The sequence below is a fragment of the Dasypus novemcinctus genome, chromosome 2 (genome assembly GCF_030445035.2).
Source record: "Dasypus novemcinctus isolate mDasNov1 chromosome 2, mDasNov1.1.hap2, whole genome shotgun sequence".
In the NCBI taxonomy this organism is placed as follows: Eukaryota; Metazoa; Chordata; class Mammalia; order Cingulata; family Dasypodidae; genus Dasypus; species Dasypus novemcinctus.
This window is the reverse complement of record NC_080674.1, coordinates 127,043,464-127,067,707: the sequence shown is the minus strand read 5'-3', so window position 1 is coordinate 127,067,707 and position 24,244 is coordinate 127,043,464. Positions and strand designations below refer to the sequence as shown.

The window sequence follows — 24,244 nt, the reverse complement described above, 5'->3', positions numbered from 1 at the left end:
ATTGTTAGTGCCAGGACAAGGTCTATTACAAATTTAATAGGTCGAACCAGAAATTTCCAGAATTGAACTATTTTTGACCAACACACATGGCAATGTCATATGCTTCAACTAATAAAAAGAAAACTGCCTTCCAGAGGGATTAGGACACTTGCCCAAGGTTAGTAACAGAGCTGGAATCTGAACCAAGACCTCTGAATTCCCACACCAGGTGGCCTTGCATTTTAAGCACTCAGTGCCTCTTCCTGTATCAGTTGTCCTTCTATTATAGTTTCTGTTTTCTACCATTTAAAGCATTCCTGTCAGACTCAAGGAAGAATCAAAGAGATTTTCTGCCTATAGAGTAATAAGGACAATCCAAATGTTTAACTCTGGACTGGCTGGCTTAAATGGGCCAAAATTTCCAATGTTAATATATGTTTTGGAAAATAATATTTATTGAGTTTTTTACAAAATGGAAAACTTTTGGTTTTCCACTGCAAAAATTATAAATAAGAGGAAAATAATGAAGAAAATTAAAATAGAAAACAAAGAAAACATTTAACAGAAAACTTTGTAGATATTTTAATGCATATTCCTTTATATAAAATCTTACATGCCACTCTAAAGTTCCTTTGAGCAGATTCTTTGTTGTGGATTTACTGGGACCATGGGTTCACAAGGCTTCTGATACTATTGAGAGACTGCTCTCTAGAAATAAATTTCCAGTTCATATCTTCATTAGTTGTGTTTTGACAATGCTCGACTCTCCCTGATCCCTCTACAATAATTTTTCATATGCACACTGAAAAAACTGCTATTTCTTTTTCTTTTATGAGATGCCTGATCACATTCTTTGTCCATTATTCAGCTTTGATAGTTCTACTCATTTCAATGAATGACACCTGCACCAAAATATGGAAATACCATCCTAATATTAAAAAGTCCTTTAAACCCAAGCCACAAAGGAGACATTGTTTATAAAAGGTGTTTCTATGAAAGAGCAAGTGCTAGAAAAGATGGCAAATAACTGCCTTCCATTATTTCATTATAAACCATGTTTAATTTTACAAGTTATTCTTTTCTTATCAAGATGCAGTTTGTGTGTGCATTTGTGTTTTAATATCTCCAAGCCACCTTTTTTCCTAGACAAAAAAAAATTGTCACCTAGCTATAATTTCCACTCCACACCTCTCCACTACTATCATAATGTTCATTTAAATTAATACTAAACCTATTTCTCCTTGAAAGTTACTGATAGAATTCAAAAGCAATATTGAAATAATCTGATTCATGTTATTTTGTTATTAAATTAATAGTGCCACCCAAAAGGATTTATTCATTAAACTATCTCTAGACATTTCCAAGACACTTTACACATTCCTTATATTCATGTTAATCCTTTTGTGTTATTCAAATTAACAAGTTTAAGTCTGTCACTCTAAGTTAAATGCCTACACCCTGAAATCTATAGGGGAAAGTGCTTTATCATTTCATCTGATATTTCCATTGTTTCTCATATCATTGCACTCACTTTTCTTTTTTAAAGCTTCTTGGTTGCTATGTAGTGATAAGATTAGAAAAACACACAACACAAGGGAGTCTTGTCCAATTATTAAATTTGACTCAACATACAAGATAAAGAAATGAATGTAAAATTACTTATAGAATTTAGCATGAACCTAAATATTATGACTTTCTTTTCATGGATTTATTTAAATGTTTGCTGATAAATTCCTTTTTAAAAATATAAGAAAAAGTTATTGCCTTCAGCATAATTTCTATATTTGGATTTCTTTAATGAGAGGAACAGAAAATCCATCTTATAACCAAAGATCAGATCTCTAGAGGGAAACAGTTTTACAGGTGGTGTTTCCATTTCCTAATTAGGGATAGACTAGAAATCAAGAATAAATGCTGCTCTTTGGTGACTGCCATATTTTCGAAATTCATGATTCAAAGTTAACATTTTAGCCAAAAAATCTTTAACTTTTACAGCACAACTGTAGTAGCAATTACAAAATTAGCTTAATGTTTTCAGTTTTAAAAGCAAATGGTGTTAAGGACATCATCCACTTCCAGGAAGATGGAGTAGACACACTTTTCCCTACTCCCTAAGTACAACTAAAATCTCTGGATATTGCAAATAAAACAAACAAAGAAGACTCTGAAAGGGGAATAGAAAAAGTTAGACTCCCTATGGGCACCAGGAACCAAAGAAAAAAATAGTGGTATATCCCCCTTTGTTTTCTTTTTGCCTCATATTTCCAAAATTTGGAACTGAAAAAGCTGGCAACCTAGAAATGTCAAGGGAAGCAGACAAAAAGAAGCCCCAACAAAAGCCCTCTCTCTTAGTCAAGGACTAGGAAAAGCAGCCTAGCAAGATGGAAAAATTTTACACAGCTGCTCTACCAAACACTACAGAAAATAATGATAGCCTGCTCCCACCAACACCAGCAAAGCCAAGTGGGAAGCCTAGGCTTCAAACGTCTAAGGCTGTAAAGGGGTCACACCCTAATGGGGACAGAATCAGAGAAGCCTGAGTAGGGAGGCAGCTAAATCCAAGCTGGGACTTTCATCTACCTCAAAGTAGTTAAGAGATCTGCTCCTGCACTTCTCCCATAGGTGTTCACAGATTGGAGTAGGGAAACTGGAATGTTAATTACTCCTGACAGTAACCATGCATCTCAGCCCCATCCTAGACTCTCATACATAATACTCAAAATGTCCAGGTTTCTACCGAAAATAACTCATATGGAGAGTCAGGAAGGCCCTAAATCAAATGGAAAAAAAGGCAATCAGATGTCAACACCAAGATCCAAAAAGTCAGAGATGTCAGAATTTCAGAAAGATTTTAAAACAACCATCATAAAATGCTTCATCACATAATTATGAACCTGTTTGAAACAAATTTAAAAAACAGAAGGTATCAGCAAAGAAATAAGAAGTCTCAGCAAGGAAATATTTAATATAAAATACAAAGAAGAATCAAATGTAAATTTTGAACTGAAAAATGCAATCACCAAAATTTTTAAACTCAGTGGATGGAATCAATAGCAGAGTGGAGAAGATGGAATAAGGAATCAGTGAACTGACGATAGACAAATGGAAAGTATCCAGTCTCAACAACATTAAAAAAAAAAAGACAGAGAAAAACAACAAAAACAGGGATCTGTGGAATTATAACCAAAGATCAAGCATTCGTGTTATCAGAATCCTAGGAGAGGAGAAAAAGGGCAGAAATAAAAATGTGCTCCAAGGAAAAAGGGTTAGAATTCATGAAGTTGTGCTAACCCCAAACAGGCCAAAGAAATTGAAACCAAGATACATCGTAATCAAACTTCTGAAAAGTAACAACAAAGAAAAAACATTGAGAAAATATTGAGAAAGAAATAGCATCTTATCTTACAGGGGAAAACAAGTTGAATGATAGTAAATTTCTCATCAGAAATCATTGATGCTAGAGAGATATGGCAATTTTTTGAGTGCTGAAATAAAATTTAAAAAACAACTGCCAATCCAGACTCCTGAAACCAGCATGGATTAGAAAAAAAAAAAAAAATCCTCCAAGAATACAGAGGAAATCTAGACCTTCTCAGTTTAAGGAAAACTAAGAAAATTTGTCAATAGTAGGTCTATCTGAAAAGAATGACTAAAGGAAGTTCTCTAAATAGAAAGCAAACAATAAAAGAGGGAAACTTGAAACAACTGGAAGAAAGAAAGAACATAGTTAACAAAAATATGGGTAAGTAAAATAGACATTCTTTCTCCTCTTGATTTTTCTAAATTATGTTTGATAGAAGAAAAATGAATAACACTGTCTAATCTGATTCTAAATGTATGCAAAGGAAATATTTAAGACAATGATATTATGTATGGGGAAGGATAAAGAAGCATAAAGGAAGGTAAGACTTCCGCACTTCATTCAAACTGATAAAATGATGGCATCAGTAGTCTGTGAATATATATAATGTAATACCTAGAACAATTACTTAAAAAAACTACACAAAAAGATAAACCCTAAAACACTATAGAGAAATCAAAATGAAATTCCAAAAATGTATTCAAGTAACCTGCAGGAAGTCAGTGGGGAAAAACAACAGCAAAACGATAAGAATTAGACACCAATTTCCTAATTATTTTTTTTTAAATTTTAAGAAAGAATATGAGAAATAAAAATATGTGGCACACTTTATTCTGCAAATTCATGAAAGCTTTATACTCTCACCTCCTAATTAAACATTGATGGAAAGATGGATATGATAGGATTTTCTTCATCATAGGCACATAAGAAGGTTTCATTTCCTTGGTATTTGTGTTTGGGCTACAATTCCATAACCAATGGCCATCTGTGTCACTTCCAGAATCGAGGGTATGAATCTACCTTGTTTTTGTTTTTGTTTTTTCCTCTCCTGGAAAGCCTGTCAGGAAATAGTAGCATCACAACAACCAGGGTCCTGAGTGACTCCTTGTACTAGAGCTCCATACCAACTTGCATTGGAGAGTAGTGTGTTGGACAAAAATTTTGAAAAAGTAGCTGTATTTAATTTGAAAAGTAACAAATATCAGAGGGGTCTTCATCAGCTGATGTGCTGCCTACCACGTACATTATTGTCAAAAGAACACTTTAGGTCAATGCCAAGGTGATAAGTACTATTACTATTAGAGGACTTTGGAAGACATGAATAGAATCAGTTCTGATATATATATTTACTTTTAGTATAGAGTGAAAAAAAAGAACATTTTATATTACAGTTGCAATAAAGATCAAACTTCTGATTAAAATACTAAAACAGTTGGTTTATTGGCTTTCCTCACAAATGAAGAAAATCATCATCTTGTTTTAACTTAACACTTGCCAGCCCTCACCTACACTAATTGTTACAACAATGGTTTCCCCACTCCATACAAAACAAGCTCATTACTACATTTTCCATTCAGTGTTAACCCTAGCTCTGCTTCTCTTTTTCCTCTGTAAATCTGTTAAGGTGTCAGTTTTTTCTCTCAATCACTTTTACTTCATTACTTTCCCAGAGGGGAAAAAAGACATTAACAAGAATGAGTACATAATATGGTTAAAAACATTTCAAATTCAAGTAACAGCTAATCATTCCTCTATTGGTATTAGTTCTATTAGGTAATACTAAATTACCAATATACAAGATAGAACCTGACTTTAGTGAAGGGACAAAAAGAAAAGCATTATGAATACAAATTCTCTTCGTAGTTTCTAGATAACTATTCTAAAAAGGAAAATTCTAGAAGTGTTATTGGTTAGTCTGGTATTCAATGCAAAGTAACTCAGAACCTAAGTAACATGTTGTTGAGGCATAGAACACATTAGATTTTATATTTGTGAGTGTTAGAGGCTTTGGGAAGCAGATGTTAAATTCTCAAGCATTTTGATGCATACAGTCTATGATTAATGAAACAACCCCAAACATGCATGCTGTGCCGTATTACTCAGAATATTTAAAAATGTATATTTTCCCAAAGGCATACAATGCAGGCTGTTATAAATAAGTTTTAAGTATTGATATAAATTTCCCTGAAAAAATTGTACAGGGTGAATGTTGAGTTTTGAATTCCATTTTAAAGTGCATTATTCCCTACAATACCGAAGAACTCCCAAGGAGTGGAAAACAAGTGTCTCTGAAAGTCACTGAAAATAATTTATTTTTCCCCACAGGTAAGATGCCCATAGGTAAAGGGAGAAAAAAATGTGTTTTTAAGACAATATATTGAAAGTACAGTACCTGAATGACATAATTCTCTGAATAGAAAAAAATAAGGCTAAGTTAAGAAAGCCCGATTTCTACATTAATGTCTGAATTGACTAATTTTAAGTACCCATATTTTTGAACACTAGAGGGAGTACATAAAAGAAAGGAAAAAAAGGAAGCCAAACACTGATACTACCTAGTTTCTGACTGTTTTACTAATATTGCATCATTGCAGCAAAGCGCTTGTTTATTTCTTAAGCACATAAGCGAATGTGCTTAAACTTATTTAACAATATCTAATATTCCTTTTTACCAGTAGTTTTCCAGTTAATTAAAAAGTCTAATAGCCAATGGTAAGAAATGTGCATAAAATTCAAGCAGAGAAACATAGTGAATTCTGTAAAAGGCAGATATACTCTCTTTCCATTTTAATTTACACATTTATTAGAAGTGGAATTATCTCTGATTAAGAACCAAATGTATGCTATAGACTATAGTTAGTGGTAATATTCTGATGATATTATTTCCTAATCTGTAATAAATGTTCCATAACAATGTAGTGTGTTGTTTGAGGGGTATTGTATGGGAATTCCACACATGTTCTGATTGTTTTGTAAGTTCGCAACCTCTCTAATAAAAATACATTAAAAAAAAAAAGAAGATATAATTGCAGGTGCTACAAATGGCTTACAAACATATTACTAGGTCTGAAGATAAATGGACACTCAAATCAGAGCAATACCTTTGTCTGCAAGTGAAGCCCTGAGGTTTAGCCCAAGTTTAGGGCGTACATAGGCAGGATGGCTCCAAAATTTCGACATGGGAGGGACAAATAGGGAGCCACTGGTTGGAAGTTGAGGGGGTGATGAGGTAATATGTTTAAAACACTGAGAACTGTGCCTGACATGTAGTAGACTTTCAATGTATTAGCTATTACTAAAAGACACTTTGTCCATTTCAAAAAATAAAAATACCATGGGATGGATTTAATAAAGGTGGTAGATCATGGAATCTAAGTAGGGGTGGCAAGAACTCCCCACTTCTAACGCACAAACCACCACTATATGTAATATCAGAGAGATGAAGAATCCATGCAAAAAGTATTTAATAAGCACTTATTGTGCAACCCTTCTCTGTAATTAGTGGATATACAGTGGAAAGTAAAAGCAGATAGATTTGATCCTTGAAAACATTAGTGGGCAGGTTTAGAGTTGGAAGAGATCCAGTTATTCATTATTTCATATAATGAGCACATACCACGTACCAGCCACTGCTGTCAGCACCTGAGATACATAAAAGAACAAAACAAAGGTTACTGGCCTCCAGTAGTTGACATTCTAGAGCAGGAGATACAGATGAATAGTAAATACTAGAAATAAATAGTTTGGTATATTAGAAGATGATAGGAACTAAGGAAAAGAGAAAATATACAACAGGGAAAGGATAGAGAGTGCCAGTGGATACAACAACATTGAGTTGCTATAATAGGCATTGGTGGGATGGTGAATGAGGTGAAAGAGCCAGCCACAAGAGTGGAGTCAGCCATGTGGATGTGTATGGTGTGTTTGTTCCTGGCAAACACATCTGGCAAAGAGAGCCAGAGAGAAAGTAGGAAGAGAGATAACAGGGGAGAGAGGGAAATATTGCAAGGTCATGTCTCTGTTATAAGGACTCTGACTTTGCCTGAAATGGGAAGCCACTACAGGGACTTGAATAGAGTAACAGAATCTAACTTTACCAGGATTACGGAGTTGAAAAACGTCTTAACAGAAAAAGAGAGAAGGTGACCAGGAGGCTGTTGTAGCAAAACAGATGAGAGAGGTGTTGGCATGGGTCAGGGTGGTAAAAGTGGAGGTAATAAGACTTGATTAAACTCTAGAAACATTATGAAGGTAGAGCCAGAAAAACTTTCTGATGGGGTGGATATAGTGCATGAGCAAAAGAAGAGTTGATGATGCCTCCAAGGTCTGGAAGAATGAAGATGCCATCAACTGACATTGGAAAGGCTGCAGGTTTTGGGGGAGAGAGGAAATGAGGAATTCCATTTTGGATGTGGTGAGATGAAGATGCCTCTTAGACATCCCACAAGAAAGTCAACCAACAGCTACTCAGGAAAGAGGTAGGTCTGAGTTACAGATATAAATTTAGGAATCATAGGCTTATAAATGGAATTTAACCACAAGAGTGAATTCAAAACACCACCATTCATCTAAGAGAGGGTAGAAAAAATGATGATACAGGAGACATTTGGGGAAATCAAAGTGATTTTCTGGAGTAGGAGAGGAGGAACTGGCTTTCACGCACAAGTGGAATGATTGGCTTTTAGCCCCTAATGCCCTTGTGACAGTTTGAAGCTTTTGTGAATCCCAGAGAAGATCATATTCTTGGCACTAATCCATTCCTATGGGAGTTGGGACCCTTTGATTGCATTGGATTTAGTTGGGGGTCTTTGACTGGAGTACTTCAGTGAGTAGTAACCTCGGGTGGGTCTTGGCCCTGTTACTGGAGTCCTTCATAAATGAGAGAAATGCAGAGAGCCACAAAGGAAGAGAGCTGCCATTTTATCCTGCCATGTGAGAGAAGACTTGAGGATTGCCTACAAATGCCAAAAGACAAAGAAACCCTGAGATGCTGAGAGAGAGGCCAGGGTAGGGTGGAGAAGCTAAAGCAAATAATGCTCCTGAGAGCCAGACCCAAGAGCTAGAAACTGAAAGACAAGGTGAGCCAGGAGGAGACAGCAGAGAAAGACTGGCAAACCTACCATTTTGCTTTGCCACATGAAAAGGGTCCAGGATCTGCCAGCAGCCCACTTTGTGAGACAGCATCTCTGATGATTCCTACATTAGGACATTTTCAGGACCTCAGAACTAGAAGCTTTTACCCCCAAATAAATTCCCATTTTAAAAGCCAACTCATTTCTGTATTTGCTCCCAGCAGCTTTAGCAAACTTAGCCTTTAATAAGTATTACTTAGAATTGGAGTCTTAAGTTCATGTTCCTCATCAGAAAACAAGAATTAGGTTAAAAAAAAAAAGGTTGTATTGAAATTAACAGGATTAGTAACCAACAGATAAAGGTTACTAGATTTAAAAAGGAAAACAAAATCTGGGAACAATTGTTAAATAACATAAGAAACACAAGTTAATGGTGGAGAGACTATATAGGTGAAGGCTACTGACTCAAGTTGGAATAAAATTGATTAAGATGGTCTGGGACAGTTCTCTGTTACACACTAAATAGAAGGCAAACAAAGTAAGACCAAATATGAAAGACCTCTGGATATCAGTCTGGAGGGCTAGATTTGGTCATTTGACATTTTAATTAGCAAGAGGATACTGTTTGATCTTTTAAGCAAGGGAGGGGTCTGAAGAATGCAGTGTATTAAAAAGATGAATGTGACAACGTTTAGAGAAAGAATTGGCAGATGAAGAACAAAAGGCAGAGAGATTAGCTCTAGGGCTTATTAAAACATCATCAGAAGGGTAATAGCATAGGACCTAGAGGGGTGGCATTGGGTGGAGGGAGAGCGAGAAGGCCAGTCTGAAGGTCCGTGCTTAACAAGATTCAACTAGACTGGTCAATCATTTTATGGCATTGTTGCATTATATACTTTTGTTTCATAGCCCTTAACACTTTTTAACAATTATTATTTCTGTGATTATTTGACTATAAGTTCAATACAACTTTCCCCACTAGAATGTAAGTCCCACGAGGGCAAGGACCACCATATGTTTTGCTAAGTCTTGTAGCTATATTGCCTAGCAGAGTGACCTGCATATAGTAGGCAATCAAATAAAAAATTTGAGTTAATGAATAAGATGTGGTGGCATGTCCAAGGAGCTAACGAGGAAGCAGAGGAAAGAAAAAGAGGAGATAAAAGAGTAAGAAAGGAAGAGAAAGGGGAAGAAAAAGAATGGGGAAAATGGGAGAAGAAGTAGAGGAGGTGGAGGAGGATGGAATGTGTAAAAAAGATTATGGTGAAGTTAAAAGACTGGAAAATAGGAAGGCAAGTGTGTTGTTACCAGAATGACTAGATGTAGAAATACCAAGACTCCAGATCCATCATTTGTTTTTTTATATTTATTAATCTATCTGCTTTAGATCCTTCATCTGTGGAATAGTTATAATAACCTCAAAGGTAGATTGTTAAGGATTAAATGAGTTTCCTCAGAACAGCACTTTGTACATAGTGAGCACTCATCCAATATTACACATGATCATCATCATCATCATCACCACCATACTTAATCTTCTATAATTTGTGCCATGCCACAGAGCGGTTCACCATTCAACAGGCTCCCATCTTTTCAGAAATGGAAAAGGCAGGAAAAGCATAATTCTGACTGATGGGTGAGACAAAAAGCCCTTCATTGTGGTTATGGATGTCAGGGAACTCAATTGGGAAATAACATGGGCAAAGAGGCAAGCAGCTCAGCCTTGGATATTCTCATTGTTCCTGATTTCCCTTCTTTACCCTAAATCCTAAAGTATATATGCACCTAAATTCCTAGCAAAATTTTAGTTCAATTTTTATTGCATTGCATAGACGGAAAATGATACAGAAGAAGTGATGAATAGAAATGGAAAAGTATATTTTAAAACCAAGTTGAGTAAAGGGAAAAAGAATCAAGTAAAGGTAAGAAAAAAACACAGATAATGGTTTCTAAAAACAAGATAGAGAATAAAATAGAAAAATAGTGTGAAAGAAAAATAAAGTTCTGATGCTTGACGGATAAGCACTGCCTGAAAACATAAGGAAAGAAAAAGACAAGTAAAGTAAGCAATATTATGTAATATGGAGTAAGAGAGAAGTAGTAGAGCAGTAGTTCTCAACCAGGCCAGTTTTCTGCCCCGGGGACATTTGGCAATTTCTGGAACCAGCTTTGGTGGTCACACTGACATTTTTTATTGTTACTGGCATCTAGTGGGTAGAAGACAGTGACACTGCTAAACACACTACAATGCTCAGGACAGTCCCCTACAACAAAGAATTATCAGGCCCCAAATATCAATAATATGGAGGCTAGAAACCCTGGGCTACCGATTAAAGATAAAGTGGAAGGAATGGAAGTAAATTAGATCTAGTCACTCTTCTACTTAAAATCCTCCAAAGTCTCCAATTTACTTTGAATAAGAGTCAAAATTCTTAGACATGTTCCTCTGACTCCAGCTTCCACTATTCTGCGCACTCAGCTCCTGCCACATTGACCTCTTTGCTTTTCTATAAACACATGGGACCCTTATCCACCATGGGGAGCTTGGACTGGCTCTTCCCTCTACTTGGAGAGAGCTCCCCTAGATAGCCATACAGCTTATTCACTCACCCTCAAATTTTTCCTCCTAAGCCGTCATGTCATTTTCGCAGCTTATTCTGGACCAGCTTATTTAAAATTGCATCTCATCCTCATCACTGTTCATCCTTTTATAATCTTCTATTATTTCATAGCACTTGTTTCTTTGTAATATTAGATATAATTTGCTTGTTTTTTTTTTTTTATTATGTAGGTTTGTATTCCCCCTCCCCACCCAGAATGCAAGCTCCATGAGGGAAATTTGTCTTTTTGGTTCACCACTAGAACTGTGCCTGGCATACAGGAGGTACTAAATAAATGTTTGTAGAATAAAGGAAAAAAGGGGCTAAAAAAGTCAAACAATAATAACAGTAACAGCAATACATACACAGTGCTCTATCTGGCATGGGAATTGTCCTAAACATTTCAGATATATTAATTCATTTAGTCTGTATAATCAGCCTACACTGTAGGTAATATTACCATCATTGCCATTTTAAAGAGGAAATTAAGGAAGAGGTTAAATAATGTGCCCAATTATCTCACAACTAGTTAGTGGCAAAGCTGGAATTTGAACCAAAGCATATTGGCTTTAGAGTCTGACATCTTAAACTTCTATACTGTGTCACCTTAATATGCAACATAGCTTCAAAATTCTCTCATTATTAAAAATAAATTTTAAAAATTCCAAACATTTATCGAAGACATTGCTCTATGCAATAAAGGAATAATCAGACTTATGCTTTATTTTGCGTATAATTAAAAAGGCATAAATTTGCCTCTGATGCATGGACTTTAAAATAATTAAGCTAATTTTAATTAATTATGGTTGTCCTATACAGTTATCACTATTAACAAAGTAGAAGAAAATAGTTATCTTTTGCAGCAATTGTCATAATAATTCAGATGTTTTATCCAAATTAAATTGAAATGTAGAGCTCATATACCTATGAAAGCCTAATTGACACAAAGTACATAAAATGCTTTATTTTAACAAATTTTTAAAAGAACAATACATCACTTGCTGATAGTTGTCAAAAGTATTCCCATTTCGTTGGCAACTGAGCTCCTCATTGAGAGAAGCTTGTTTCATAAAAGCAACTTCTAGTATTAGCAATACGTGTTGAAATTTTAGAATATATTGACATGTCCTTAAGAATAAAGTTCTAATGTGGAATAACAAAGTGACATAAATTTGAGTTTGAAAGGCTTGCTCTCATTTCCCCAAACTCCAATGTATCATTGCAGAAGTTACTACACATCTTATTAAACAATGTTTAAAATGCATTAGCTCAGAGAGAAATGAATTAAAATGCAAAGAGATATTAATGTTTCTTCCATCTTTGCATTCTGCATGTAATTTAGTATGGCCCTTTACATGTTCTTCATTGCTTTAGGGTTACTTCTTGCACCCTACTAGAGAAGTTCACCCTACTGGAGAGTGGAAAAATTCCTAAAGGGCAATTCCTTCAAGAGACTTCAACAGAGCGTCTTATACATACCAAGAAATCAAGAATTCTTTTTAAAAGTAAATTCATGAATTAATAACACACAGAAGAACTGAGGAAAACAATAAAATAAGTCAAAAACAAAATGCTGTTCTGGATCATTTTTAAGAAGCGAGAACATGCTTACTTTACAAAGAGCTCTGGAAACAGTTTGCCCTTCTATGTAGTGACTACTCTGACACACATCATTAGAAACAAATGGGACAGTTAACCTTTAGACACATGATCCTTCTACCGTTTGGTGAGGAATGACTTATGCATGTATTTTTTCCCACTTCGTGAATCCTTCTAAGAGAAATAAGTTTGTTGAGAAATTACCTATTTGTTCTCTGGAATAAAAAAAAAATTAGATTCCAGCCATCAGTATTTCTTTTTCCTTTTTGAACTGACAGGGGTATTGATTCTGAAAATTATGGAGCTAGATCTCAAACAACTAGCTGATAACTTTTTGAAAAAAGCAATCATATGCTCATTGGACCTGAGTCCATTCCCACCCACTCAAGATTCCCTGAAGATGTGCAAAAACATATGTTCATATGAGATTTTGTTCCAGGAGAAACGTTCAAAAATTTTGTCATATTCATAAAGGGGTCTGGAGCATGAAAAAGAAGTTAAGAAACATTGAGGCTAGAAGACAATTTGACTAATTTTTTTAACCTAATATTTTTCTGCTATATAAACATACAGTTTGAATTTTGGGACATGATTTGACATGATTAAAGTAGAAAATATTCACCAATATATCTGTTAGCCTTTATGCCATACAAAAGAAGAAACTGTTAAAAATCATTGTTTGCTTTTCCTAAGCAAGCACAATTAATGTTTTCTGTAGTTGAAAAATCTATTTATAGCATACCAAATGCTTTAATATCTGAGTGTGGGCATGGGTATATAATTTAACATACTTCATTTATTCTACAAGTAAACATATATCTTAAACATCAAACTGAAGTAGCATTTGCAAAGCAGAAGGTGTGAAACAAAGATCATAAGTATAAGTTCTAACCTAAAAAGATCATAAGTATAAGTTCTTACCTGAACGTAGAGTCTAGGACCCTAATTCCTTTGACATCCTCATGTCCTCCTTTCTACTCTCAAGGAGAAAAATAGCATATGCCATGTAAATTACTGTCTTACAGTAAATGTCCAGAGTTGACAGGCCACCTTAGGAAACTATAATTTAGAGCAGTCCTTCCTAATGGACTAACATGTATTTCAATATATTAAATAAATATTAATATATATTTCTATTCATATTAGCCTGAATATAATATGAATATATTTCCGTTCATTTTAGACTGAATTTTAAAAAACAGGATTTTAGAATAAGGCCATTTTTCATACCCTTTACATGCAGTGGGGATATGGGGAAGTGGGGGAGTTTCTTTCAATAGCACAAAAACTAATGTAAGAAATATAATTATAAAATATATGTGACATCATTATCCAGTTAACTAATTTGTACCTGCTAAAGAATTCAATATGCTTCTCCATTCATCAGTCATAGCAGAGAGTGAAACAACTGTCAAACCCCAAACATCTCACAAAACTTATTGTCTTCTTTCTAAGGCAACCTGATAACAACCAAAGAGAAGAAAAATATCCCAAATTATTTGTATTCATTTGAAATATCTTCATACAAAGCTAGATATCATCAAGCACCTATGTGAGTTGTTTCTTTATTTTCTAAATCACAATATAAAAATTATGTAATATTCTTATTAATATTTTCATGGAAGATTAAGTTGGTTAAAGGTAATTTACTGCCACTTTATTTGCATGATTCAATTTGCCTCAAAACTGGTGACCAAAGGTGTACGCAACCCACGAAAAAGATGCCAGTTATCATAAAGAAATAACATGCTGTGGTAGGAGTAAAATTATGTGAAAACTCTCTGAAAGACAGTTTGGCAAAATGTATCAAGAACTTTAAAACTTTAAAACCCTTTGACTTCTGGGAAAATGCTTTTAAAAAAATAAAATTAGTAAAGGCTATAGAGCTTAGTGGTTGAATGCCTGGACTCTGGTACTAAAATGCCTGGTGTGGAAGCCTTACTTCTGTACATACAAGCCAAGTGACCTTGGGCAAGTAACAACTTCTCCAACCTCTTTTGCATTATTTGTAAAATGGGGTAACTATAGTATCTTTCCCATATGTCTATTTTGGGCATTAGAAAATTTACTATAATGAAATGCATTTAGAAGAGCCCCTGGCACAGAGTAAGGGAATTGTAAAATAAACTTTTAACAGATCCACATAATGGTTATAATATTATTCAAGAAAGTAGAAAGCACAATTGTATATAATTTCATAAATTTATGATTTCACCTATGTTAAATATGCATAGGAAATGACTGGAAGGAAATATAGATATGTTTAGCATATCTATTTCTGCATGGTATTAAGGATCATTTTTATTTTTGCCTTTCTATATTTTTAGATTTTTCCAAACTTTGCATAATATTCATATATTGCATTACTTCTGAAATCAAAAAGGTAAACTTGTTTTCTAAAAAAATAGTACCCTTTGTTGCTTACTAATCTTATATGTGCAGCTTCATGTCAGTTATGCACATTACAACAGAACTGTTTCAACAACCTATTGGGTCTAAAAACTTGGAACTTTATTAAGTCTCAAAAACTGCTTATGGAATATTTCATAAACTAACTCTATGCAAGGTTCTGTAGTTTAATTTGTTTGGGAAAATGTTTTACTCAAACTTGTATTTCTGACTCCTTTCCTACATTTTGATTTAAATACCTGAGATACTCATAATTCAGTCAACAATGAAACCTATTATACTGGTTTTATTATCTATTACTTCAATGTTGCTTGAAGCACACTGTCTATTATTTTAAGTCTTTGTGACTTCCTTATCTGGTAATTCTCTGGGTCTTGAATGGTTTGATGCATTGGAACTAGAGAGAGAGAGTAAGGGATGGTTATTGGCTATGCAAATTTTTTTCAGAATCATTCTCCTTTTTCCATAATATGCTAAGCCATAAGCTTAAGAAAAAAATAATAAAAACCTTTCTAACATTTGGTAAATATCTCTCATTTTGGGGAGATAGACTGTTTAACTTCGAAGTTATTTAGAACTTTGAAAGTACCCCAGACCCCAGATATTATTTTCTATAATCTGCCCTCGTTAATGAATTTTATATGCAGAAAAAGAAAAAGAAATTCGGCAGATTTCCCAGAACAACAAACTACAGAACTTCAAGTGAATAAGTCATTAAAGAAGGGAAAACATTTAAAAACAAAATCATTTTGCAAAAAGTGTTAATTCTGTTTTCTTCAGCCCCAAATAATACTGCTCCCTATGGTTTTTTAAACTTAAGATATTGAAGTTAAATTTATTTTGGTATATGGCATTATAAAAGAAAATTATGGGCGCTTTCCAATCCACAGTTGACAATGCTGACACATCTTCCCAGGTAAGGAAACCAATCACTGAGAGATTCCTGGACACTTACAAAAAAACTCATTTATTGGTTCTCCCATGAGTGTCATGACTACCTTTTAAAAAGCCTCATAAAAAATTCTTTTATTAAGGGTAGTTCAATCCATGTAGTATCTTTATTACTTAAAATCATAAAATGAAACACTGTAAAAGAAGGTCAAGGTTATAATCCATCTAAACTAAAAGAAAATCCAGCTTAAAGCAGCAAAGAAATTTGTTTCCAAATAAAAGGATGTTTATTACAGATTTCAATCTCTCTCTAACCAGCATGGGCTGTGATCCCATATTTACACCAACATTTGGTGTAAAACAGTGCCAGTGAAGTCCTCATTGAAAAAAAACCAGGCAAATGGTTACTCAAATATGCCAGATTATTTGAAAAACATCTTTAAAAAGCAATAGCTCTTTTTTCTATACTTTTGGCAAAAAAGATCATACTACATTTGCTATACCAGTTAGGTTAACTTTATCCCTAAAAATATAGAGTTTTACCACCATTTTTCTCTTTTCCTTTTTTGGCAGTGGGTAATATCTGTATGTAGCAAAAGGCAGCATCGATTAAATTTGTATTCCAATGCTATTTCCCATTAATTATTTCCCCTCTCTATCTCTTCTCATCTTATCCACATTTCAAGGAGGTTCAAAATCATCCCTTTTGACTTTCCATTGTGCCAAAAGACTTACTTTTCCTGGAAATCTCCCTATTTAGTTAGAATTCTTAGACATGTGGTCTGATGTATATAGCATTGATCTATTTGTGTTAATCATAAATGTCTGAATAAACTGCAAATTTCTTCAGATTCAAATCTTCTGGTCTTTTTAAACCTCTGTTCACTTCATTGAAGGTTTATCACCCTACATAGTGAGTACTCATTTATAAATGAACATATACCCCTTTTCTTTCCCCAAGTCTGTTTAGATCACAGTGAGAATGGTCACTAAAAACAGTAATGTCTTTTTATAATACAAGTGTTGAGAGACAGGTAATGTCCTCTTATAATACAAGTTTTGAGTTTTTGCACTCACTGAGACCAGATTCTGCAATTTATTCCTCTTGGTAGCAATAAAAGGATGGTATAGTATTTGACACACAGTAGGTGCTGACAAAATGTCTTGAATTATATTTAAGGGTTTTCCATTGCATATTATTTCCAAAAATCCAAGTTATTTGAGTTCTACTAAATTCTAGCAGTATAATACAACTTCCCTTAGACTTTCTAGAAATACTGTTCCTCTTCCAACATGCAATTCCAAACACAGAACTTCAGTCATCCCAAAGTTTTCATTCTCATCTGAGAGACTGCTAAAACAGATGCTTTTCACACATATACTGGCACTTAAACCTAAATAAATAATCATAAAAGATAGATTATTATGTCATGCATAATGCCAATTTTTCTTGCTGAACAGATGGGGGTTTTGTTACTAATTTTTAAACTAGTTCATGCCACTGCTATTATATGAGAATCTACCCTCCTACCTGAATTTTCAGATGACTGAAGTTCAGACAATTTCTACCAAGGAAATCAATTTCAAAATAACCTCAAAGGAAAGTCCAATATTCTTGGCACACAGTTTATGCAAACATAAAGGACAGACTATTGGGAAAAAAAGGATATTACAGTTTAGTTAGAATAAAAAAAGCAGAAAAGCAAATACCACGTGGTGACTTACCTAGTGATCTAGTCATAATCACTCTTTAAATTTTCATTTCTGTTCCAAGTTAATAAGTTCTCTGTTATTTATATCACAACATATTATGGCCAAAAAGCATGTTGTTGCCAATAAAGGAATTATAATTCTAAATGTGACAATTTATATTTTTATAAACCAATTATAAACTGCCAGAATACTGAATGTGACAACTGATGAATGAATACCAGCATTTATATTTACAAGTCATAGGTATACATAGGCCAACAAGCTTTGTAATTTACAAAGTCTTCTATTACTCTTTCATTCAAACCTACATCAAAGACATAGTCACATGTGCAGTATTATCATAGAAAGATAATTGCTGAACAACTGCAAAATGCCATAGGTTAAACATGCTCTAAAAATATTTTATTCTCAAAATGACTCTCATTCATAGTATATAAATGGCTAATGTTTTGAGATTGAGCCATAGCAGTTTCACTGCAAACCCAGTATGATACCCACATGAAAATAATTAACCATTAATCACATCATTTATCATTCATAAATTTCAGTCTCACAGTGAGATTATTACACAAATATATGCTGATAGACAAGCAAAGCTTCCAAAGCATCAAGTCAAAATTTTATGTCTAGACATTCCTCCATGTACTTGGTTGCACATTATCATGCTTTTTCTATCCCTTTTATAAACTATTTGCCTTTTTTCCTTTACAATCCTTAGGTAAATAAAGAAAGAGTGAAATGGAGAGAGAGATCTACGAAATCCCTGGTTTACATGTTGCAATTCCAACCAAGAGCTGCGAAAGGGAGATTAAACATATAACTCTATATCTACCTGGTCTCCAAATGTCTATAGAATAATGAAGCAAAGCAGCAGCACAATTACCATATAAGATTCCTTGCAATTTACTCTGTCCAAAACAGGGGGAGGAATGACACATCATCACATAAGGAAGTTATATGCCCATAGGTGCAAATTTTTGATTGACTGCTTTTCTTTTAATCTCAACCTCCTGAAGACATAAATATGCAACTCCTCTGTTGTAGATTTCCTACATCTCCCACCACAAAGAAACACAACTCTGCCAAAATGGACATGCCCAAATTTGTTCATTTTTTAAAATATTTCAGATGATGAAAACACAGTCTGCCAAAAATATCAAATAAAATGGATAACAAAGAAACGAACTGCATCTTTAGACCTGAATTTCAGAGCATAATCTCTCCATCTGTCAACCCGTTGTGCGGTAATAGTCCTAGGGAAGTCCTGCAAACACCGACAAGCTTTATCCTTGCATCTACATCAACCACCACTTTCTGGATCTCAGTAACAGTAATTGCGTTCTGCCTGCGGAGCAACCTACAAGAATGACATTTGTCACTGGCAAACCTAACCTTTCCGACCAATGAGTCTTTTCAACAGACTTGTATTTAGGTAACAAATGCAGAGTTCCGTTCCTAGACGTAACAGGGGATGGGAGTACTCTTTGCTCAAATTTGAATTGGAAATTGAACAGAAGAGGTATTGATCTCTAGAGGCAAGCCATCCAAACAGTCCTTAATCGCCTAGTCCTTGGCCTCAGAACTAGGATTACAATTTTGGATTTAGAGTACTCCCCTCCCCTTCTCTTCCGCCGCGGTGGTCACCTCGTTAGAAGTTAAAATCCTAGCTCTAATGCAACTGCGGACTCCCTCACTGAGCGCCGCGCCAGGCTCGGATTCCACAGTGGAACAACGCTCGCCTGGGTCCGCCACCAGCTCCGGGGCGCCACCAGGTGCCAGTCCTGCTCGCCCAGACCCCACCTCACCCAAATCGGCCCCTGTCGGGACTCAGAGCCGCAACCTGGGTTACGCAGCCTCAGTCGTGACACTGACACCGGCCCTTTCCATCCAGATCATCGGGGAAAAGAAGTGGGCAGCGACGTGGGATTGCGGGTCGAGGGGCCCCAAAATATTCCAGTTCCAAAAAGCCAGGACATAAGTGGCTATACCCAGACCCGCTCATGACACACACACGTACTCACGTGCACACACACACACGCACACACTCATACACCAGCGCCGACGCGCCCCGCTCGCCAGGTTCAGTGCCAAGTGGCGACAGGATGGAAGGAAGGAAGGAGGGAGGGTGACGAGAAGGCCCGGAGTTTCTGGGAGCGACGTGCTGAGGACCTGGGGATGCTTCAGGAACTGCGAAAGTGACAAAAGTCCCAGACCCACGCCACATCCCGAGGATCTGGGCTCTCCTGCCCGCAGGCCGGGTCTCCTTCCTCTCAGCGGCGCTCGGGAGGCAGAGGGGAGTCGGAACTGAGTCTCCCAGGCAGCCCTCCCCGGCCTGGCCCGGGGCCCAGAACCAGGCCCCCCTTCACCCCAGGCTTGGGGAGGCTGCCAGGCAAAGGGCGGACTTGCCAAAGGACTGGGGGAGCAGAGGGCAAGCGATGAGCATCGCGCACACTCCAGCAGAGCTACTCATTTCTTCTTGTGCCGACACACCCCCAGTTAATCCCCGATCCCTCACCCCCCATTACACACACATTGATAGACGCGCGCGCGTTACTGCTCCCACCATTCCAGGTCCATCGATTAAAACACTAGTTGATTTCTTCATGATCAGAAAAAGAAAGTGCAACAACTCTTCTTTGGAGTCGCAGGAGCAAAGAAAGTCCGTCGGCAGGCTTCTTCCCGTAGTTTCCCAGGAGTTTAGAAATCTGGCGGTCACCAGCGAAAACCGGCCCCCAGACCCCCAAGGGAGGCGAAGGGCGCCGAACTCCCTCCCCGCCCCCGCGCCTCTCACCTCCTTAAGTTCCTTGGCCACGTCCTTCAGGTCGCCCAGGACTAATTCCAGATCCTCCACGATGATCTTGATCTGTTCCTTCACCTTGGTTTTGGAGGCTGACGGCGGCCCCTCTGCTGGAGAGGACGAGGAGGGGTTCCCCTTGGACTTGGCTGACATTCTTTGGAGGCAGTCGAGGCAGGTCAGGGCAGGTTGCTGCGACCGCTGCTGTCCCGGTCCCCCCACATCTTGGGCGCTCCCTGGGCAGCGGCGGGTGGCTGCGCTCCGCGCTTGGCCCGGCGGCCGCACAGTGGTGCTGCCATCTACTCCCCGAAACGCGGCGCTCGGCGAGGGGCTGCAGACCCGAGAGCAGCGCGCCTGCGCCTCCTCCCGCCGCCGCCGCCGCCCGCGGCTCTCGCGCACGCTGGTGCGGGCTCACCCGCCCGCGGAGCGCGGCGCCGGGAGCGGCCGGCAGGCTGTCAGCTGCAGCCCGGGAGTCACATCCCTCCGGGATCTCTCTCCAGACCCCCTTAGTATCAGCGTGCAGGGAGACAAGTTCGTGTCCTGCCCGCCTCCTCCTCCTGGTAATGAAATCCCCTCACTGGCTCAGCCTGCTGTGCTTCTTCTCACATCTAGCCAGGGTTCCTTCTGCCTCACTCGTTGGCAGAAACCTGGATCTCCACCAAGCATTCAATCGATTTATAAATAAGCACGATAGAATCAGGAGTTGAATTTAGGGTCAATAAAGCGACCCCTAAATGTTTACCCAGGACTGGATGATGTCCAGATTATTGCAATCATCAACATCAGTTAAACAGACATGATCTTACTTTTGCGGAAAAAAGAGAAGGGTGAATAATAGTGATCCTTCACCCACTGTAATCATGAAATTCGACCAGTCTTCTTCAATCTTTCTGATCCTGCTGATTCCACAAAGCTTATAGCATATTTATTAATTTTAAGTCCCTACACCAAAAAGTCCCTCAACCGGCCCCCCCCCCCCCCCCCACACACACACACACTGAGTCATCTTGGCTATACTTTTTATCTAGGGCAACTTTAAAAACAAAAACAAAAAACTATCCTTCCTCTTTTCATGACCTATGCTGTTGTATGTTTTGGGGGTGAGGGGGAAAATACCCTGTCTGGGTCTTGTCCTAAGAGAGCTGAATAAGACTGCCTCCAATTCCTTTTCCATCGGTTTTCTGTCTTCATTTCAGGTGTTGCTACTTATATATATATATATATATATATACAGGGAATACTTTTCTGACTGTTCTGTCAAAAGGACCTGGACAAGGGAGTTAAAGGAAACCTTCAGTTTCTTTCTCAGTGGGTGGTTACCGGACTCATTAACTGGAGTTTTAATTTCCTCAGTAGCAAACCCATGGGCTATTAACTACTGACCTGGAGGGCTGGCTCTACTTTAGTTTCTTTCCTGCACACTCCCCCCTATCATTCTTTTTATAGGTTTCTCATTTCAGTCCTGCCATATAGCAGGACTCTCCCTTTCCTGCTTCTCACACCCCAGGTAACTCCAGTATCCTTCTATACATGAAGGAAAATCTTGGCAGCTCTCCTTTTCCCAGTATTGCTTCCAGTTCCTCAAGTCCCTAATAAACAATCTGTTCATTCTTAAAATTCATCTTGAAAAAACTCATTGGAAGTCCCATTTGGAATATGGAAGTAAAAGAAAGTAGAAAGAGAATATGTACATTTAGAAGTCAGGCCAAAAAAAAAAAAAACAAGCACACAACAGCATTGAAAAACAGGAGGTAAAAAAGAAAGCTAGAAAACAGAAGCTGCTGGAAAACAATTTAAATAAAGAAAGAATAAAATGACCAGTCTACCGAGAGCAAATTAGAGAGGAGAAAAGAGAAGAGATAATTAGAAATGTTATGTAAGTAATATGCTTGAGTTCTCTGAGGTAGGTAGAAGAGATTTTTTACTTCACTTATCTTAGATTCTTCTTTGTTTTATAAATATGTAACAGTAAAAATCATTAAACCAGGTGTAGGAATTCCCTCACTGAACTTTTTCAATGTTTAATGATACTCTTATTTTATATGTGAAGAAGGATAAATGATCTGAAATGGCAACAGCTAATGTGAGAAAATAAGGTTGCCTTTTTCTGGATTTGAGTTTCTGACTCTCAGTAGTAGTCAGTAGGAAAGTCCCTAAAATTCCAAGTATTTTAGACAGGAATGTTGCAGATGAGGAAAGGAAGTCATGCTTTCCTCCCCACCTAACAAAATAACCTTCCTGCAGTATAAGAATATTTTCATGCTACTTTGAATCTCCTTCACTAAAGGTTTTAAAAACAAACAAGCAAAAAACCCCATCTGTTTCTCCTCTTATATCCGTTCTTGCTACTGAACCAAAGTGTTCTGGCTCAAAACCAAGTATAACTTATAGTCTGGAACATACCACCCACAGCCACAACCTAATTTACTATTAAATAACGGGCATCACGTATCTATAGCTTTATCTATGTACAATATGGAGTTAGCTCAAAGGGGGGAAAGTCACAACTGGCTTCCAGGCTAAAACTGAGAAAGCTGATAGGACTCTAGCAGTGGTGGCTCCCACTGCCCTCCAGCCATTAAGAATCACCTAAAGCAAGTATCAGTAAAATTCTTTCTAAAAAAGAAAATAAGAAGAAGAAAGTTTAAAAGTTTTAGAGGAAAAAAGAGCTAAAAATTTTGAGAGGAAGGAGGCAAAATGAAAAGGACACCTGAGTTTAAATCAAGCACTCCTTTTAGTGTTTTTGTTTTTATATAAAAAATCGTTCATTCCTTTGGCTCTGCATGATCTCTCTCAGTGATCAGTATATACAATGTTTTAGAGTCAAATTATAGAGACCAAATAGCAAAAGTGGTACCTAGAAAAATTCCTGATGAATCTGCATATAAGTTTGTTTATAAATTAATGCTAGCTACAAATAAGTATATACTCAAACCATATTACTTATGAACATGGACAGAATTACAGATTTCTAAACAGAGAAGGAAGGTCTTAACTCATTTATAGAAGTTATTGTACACCCAGCATGCTATTCTTTCTGTGTCTTTATCCAACATTTTCTGTTTAGTAGCAGAAAAGATAGATGATTATAGGAGATCATCTAGTGGTTGTTTCTTCAGTTATAAGGCCTTACCTGGTATTTTCTCAAGTGCATGTGTGTGTGTTTATTCCACTGCATTTGGTCCCTGATAATTAACCTGCATAAGGAAACCCTATGACATTGACATAATTTTTACTTCATAGAGGGCACAAGAATGGTCACAAAATATTGTCTTATTTTGATGGTAGTAGCTGTTATTGATATACTACCCTAATATCCCTTATTGATTCTCAAAGAAAAGATGATATGTATAACATAACATCACTCTCAACAGAAATTTTTGTTTCCTGATCTTTTTGCATGAACTGTTTTTTTTCCCCTTTTTTGAGGTAACAGGGCTGAAGATTGAACCCAGGACCTCCCATGTGGGAAGCAGGAGCTTGACTGCTTGAGCTACAACCACTCTCCTGAATGAATTTACTTTTGTAAATTTGATAAAGTCATTGGAGATATTTGGAAACATTAAGAGAAAAATAACTTTGTTTACACTGGGGAGTGGTGGAGAAAAAAAATAGGAGAGAAGAAGCTAGATAGGGAAATGAAGGTGAGAAAGCATAGAAAATTTCTTCATGCGTATATTGACTACTATAGACATTATAGTACACTGTAGGCAGTATTTCTCAAACTCTCATGTGTATTAGGACCTGTTAAAACACAAATGGCTGCACCCCACCACTAGGAGTCTGATTTAATAGGTCTGAGGTAGAGCCCGAAATCTGCATTTTT

General features: G+C 36.8%; 1 protein-coding gene across 2 annotated transcripts in view; it reads right to left on the bottom strand.

Moving 5' to 3' along the window:
• PRR16 (proline rich 16) overlaps positions 1-20,924 on the bottom strand; it is a 297,195-nt gene extending 276,271 nt beyond the window's left edge. The window contains exon 1 of one of the 2 annotated variants that reach the window (XM_071209659.1): positions 20,416-20,924. In XM_071209659.1, the coding sequence (XP_071065760.1) occupies positions 20,416-20,574 (159 nt within the window). In that variant the 5' untranslated portion in view covers positions 20,575-20,924. The remainder of the gene's footprint in view (positions 1-20,415) is intronic. The other variant, XM_071209660.1, reaches the window with a different exon arrangement.
• Positions 20,925-24,244: the final 3,320 nt, after the last annotated feature.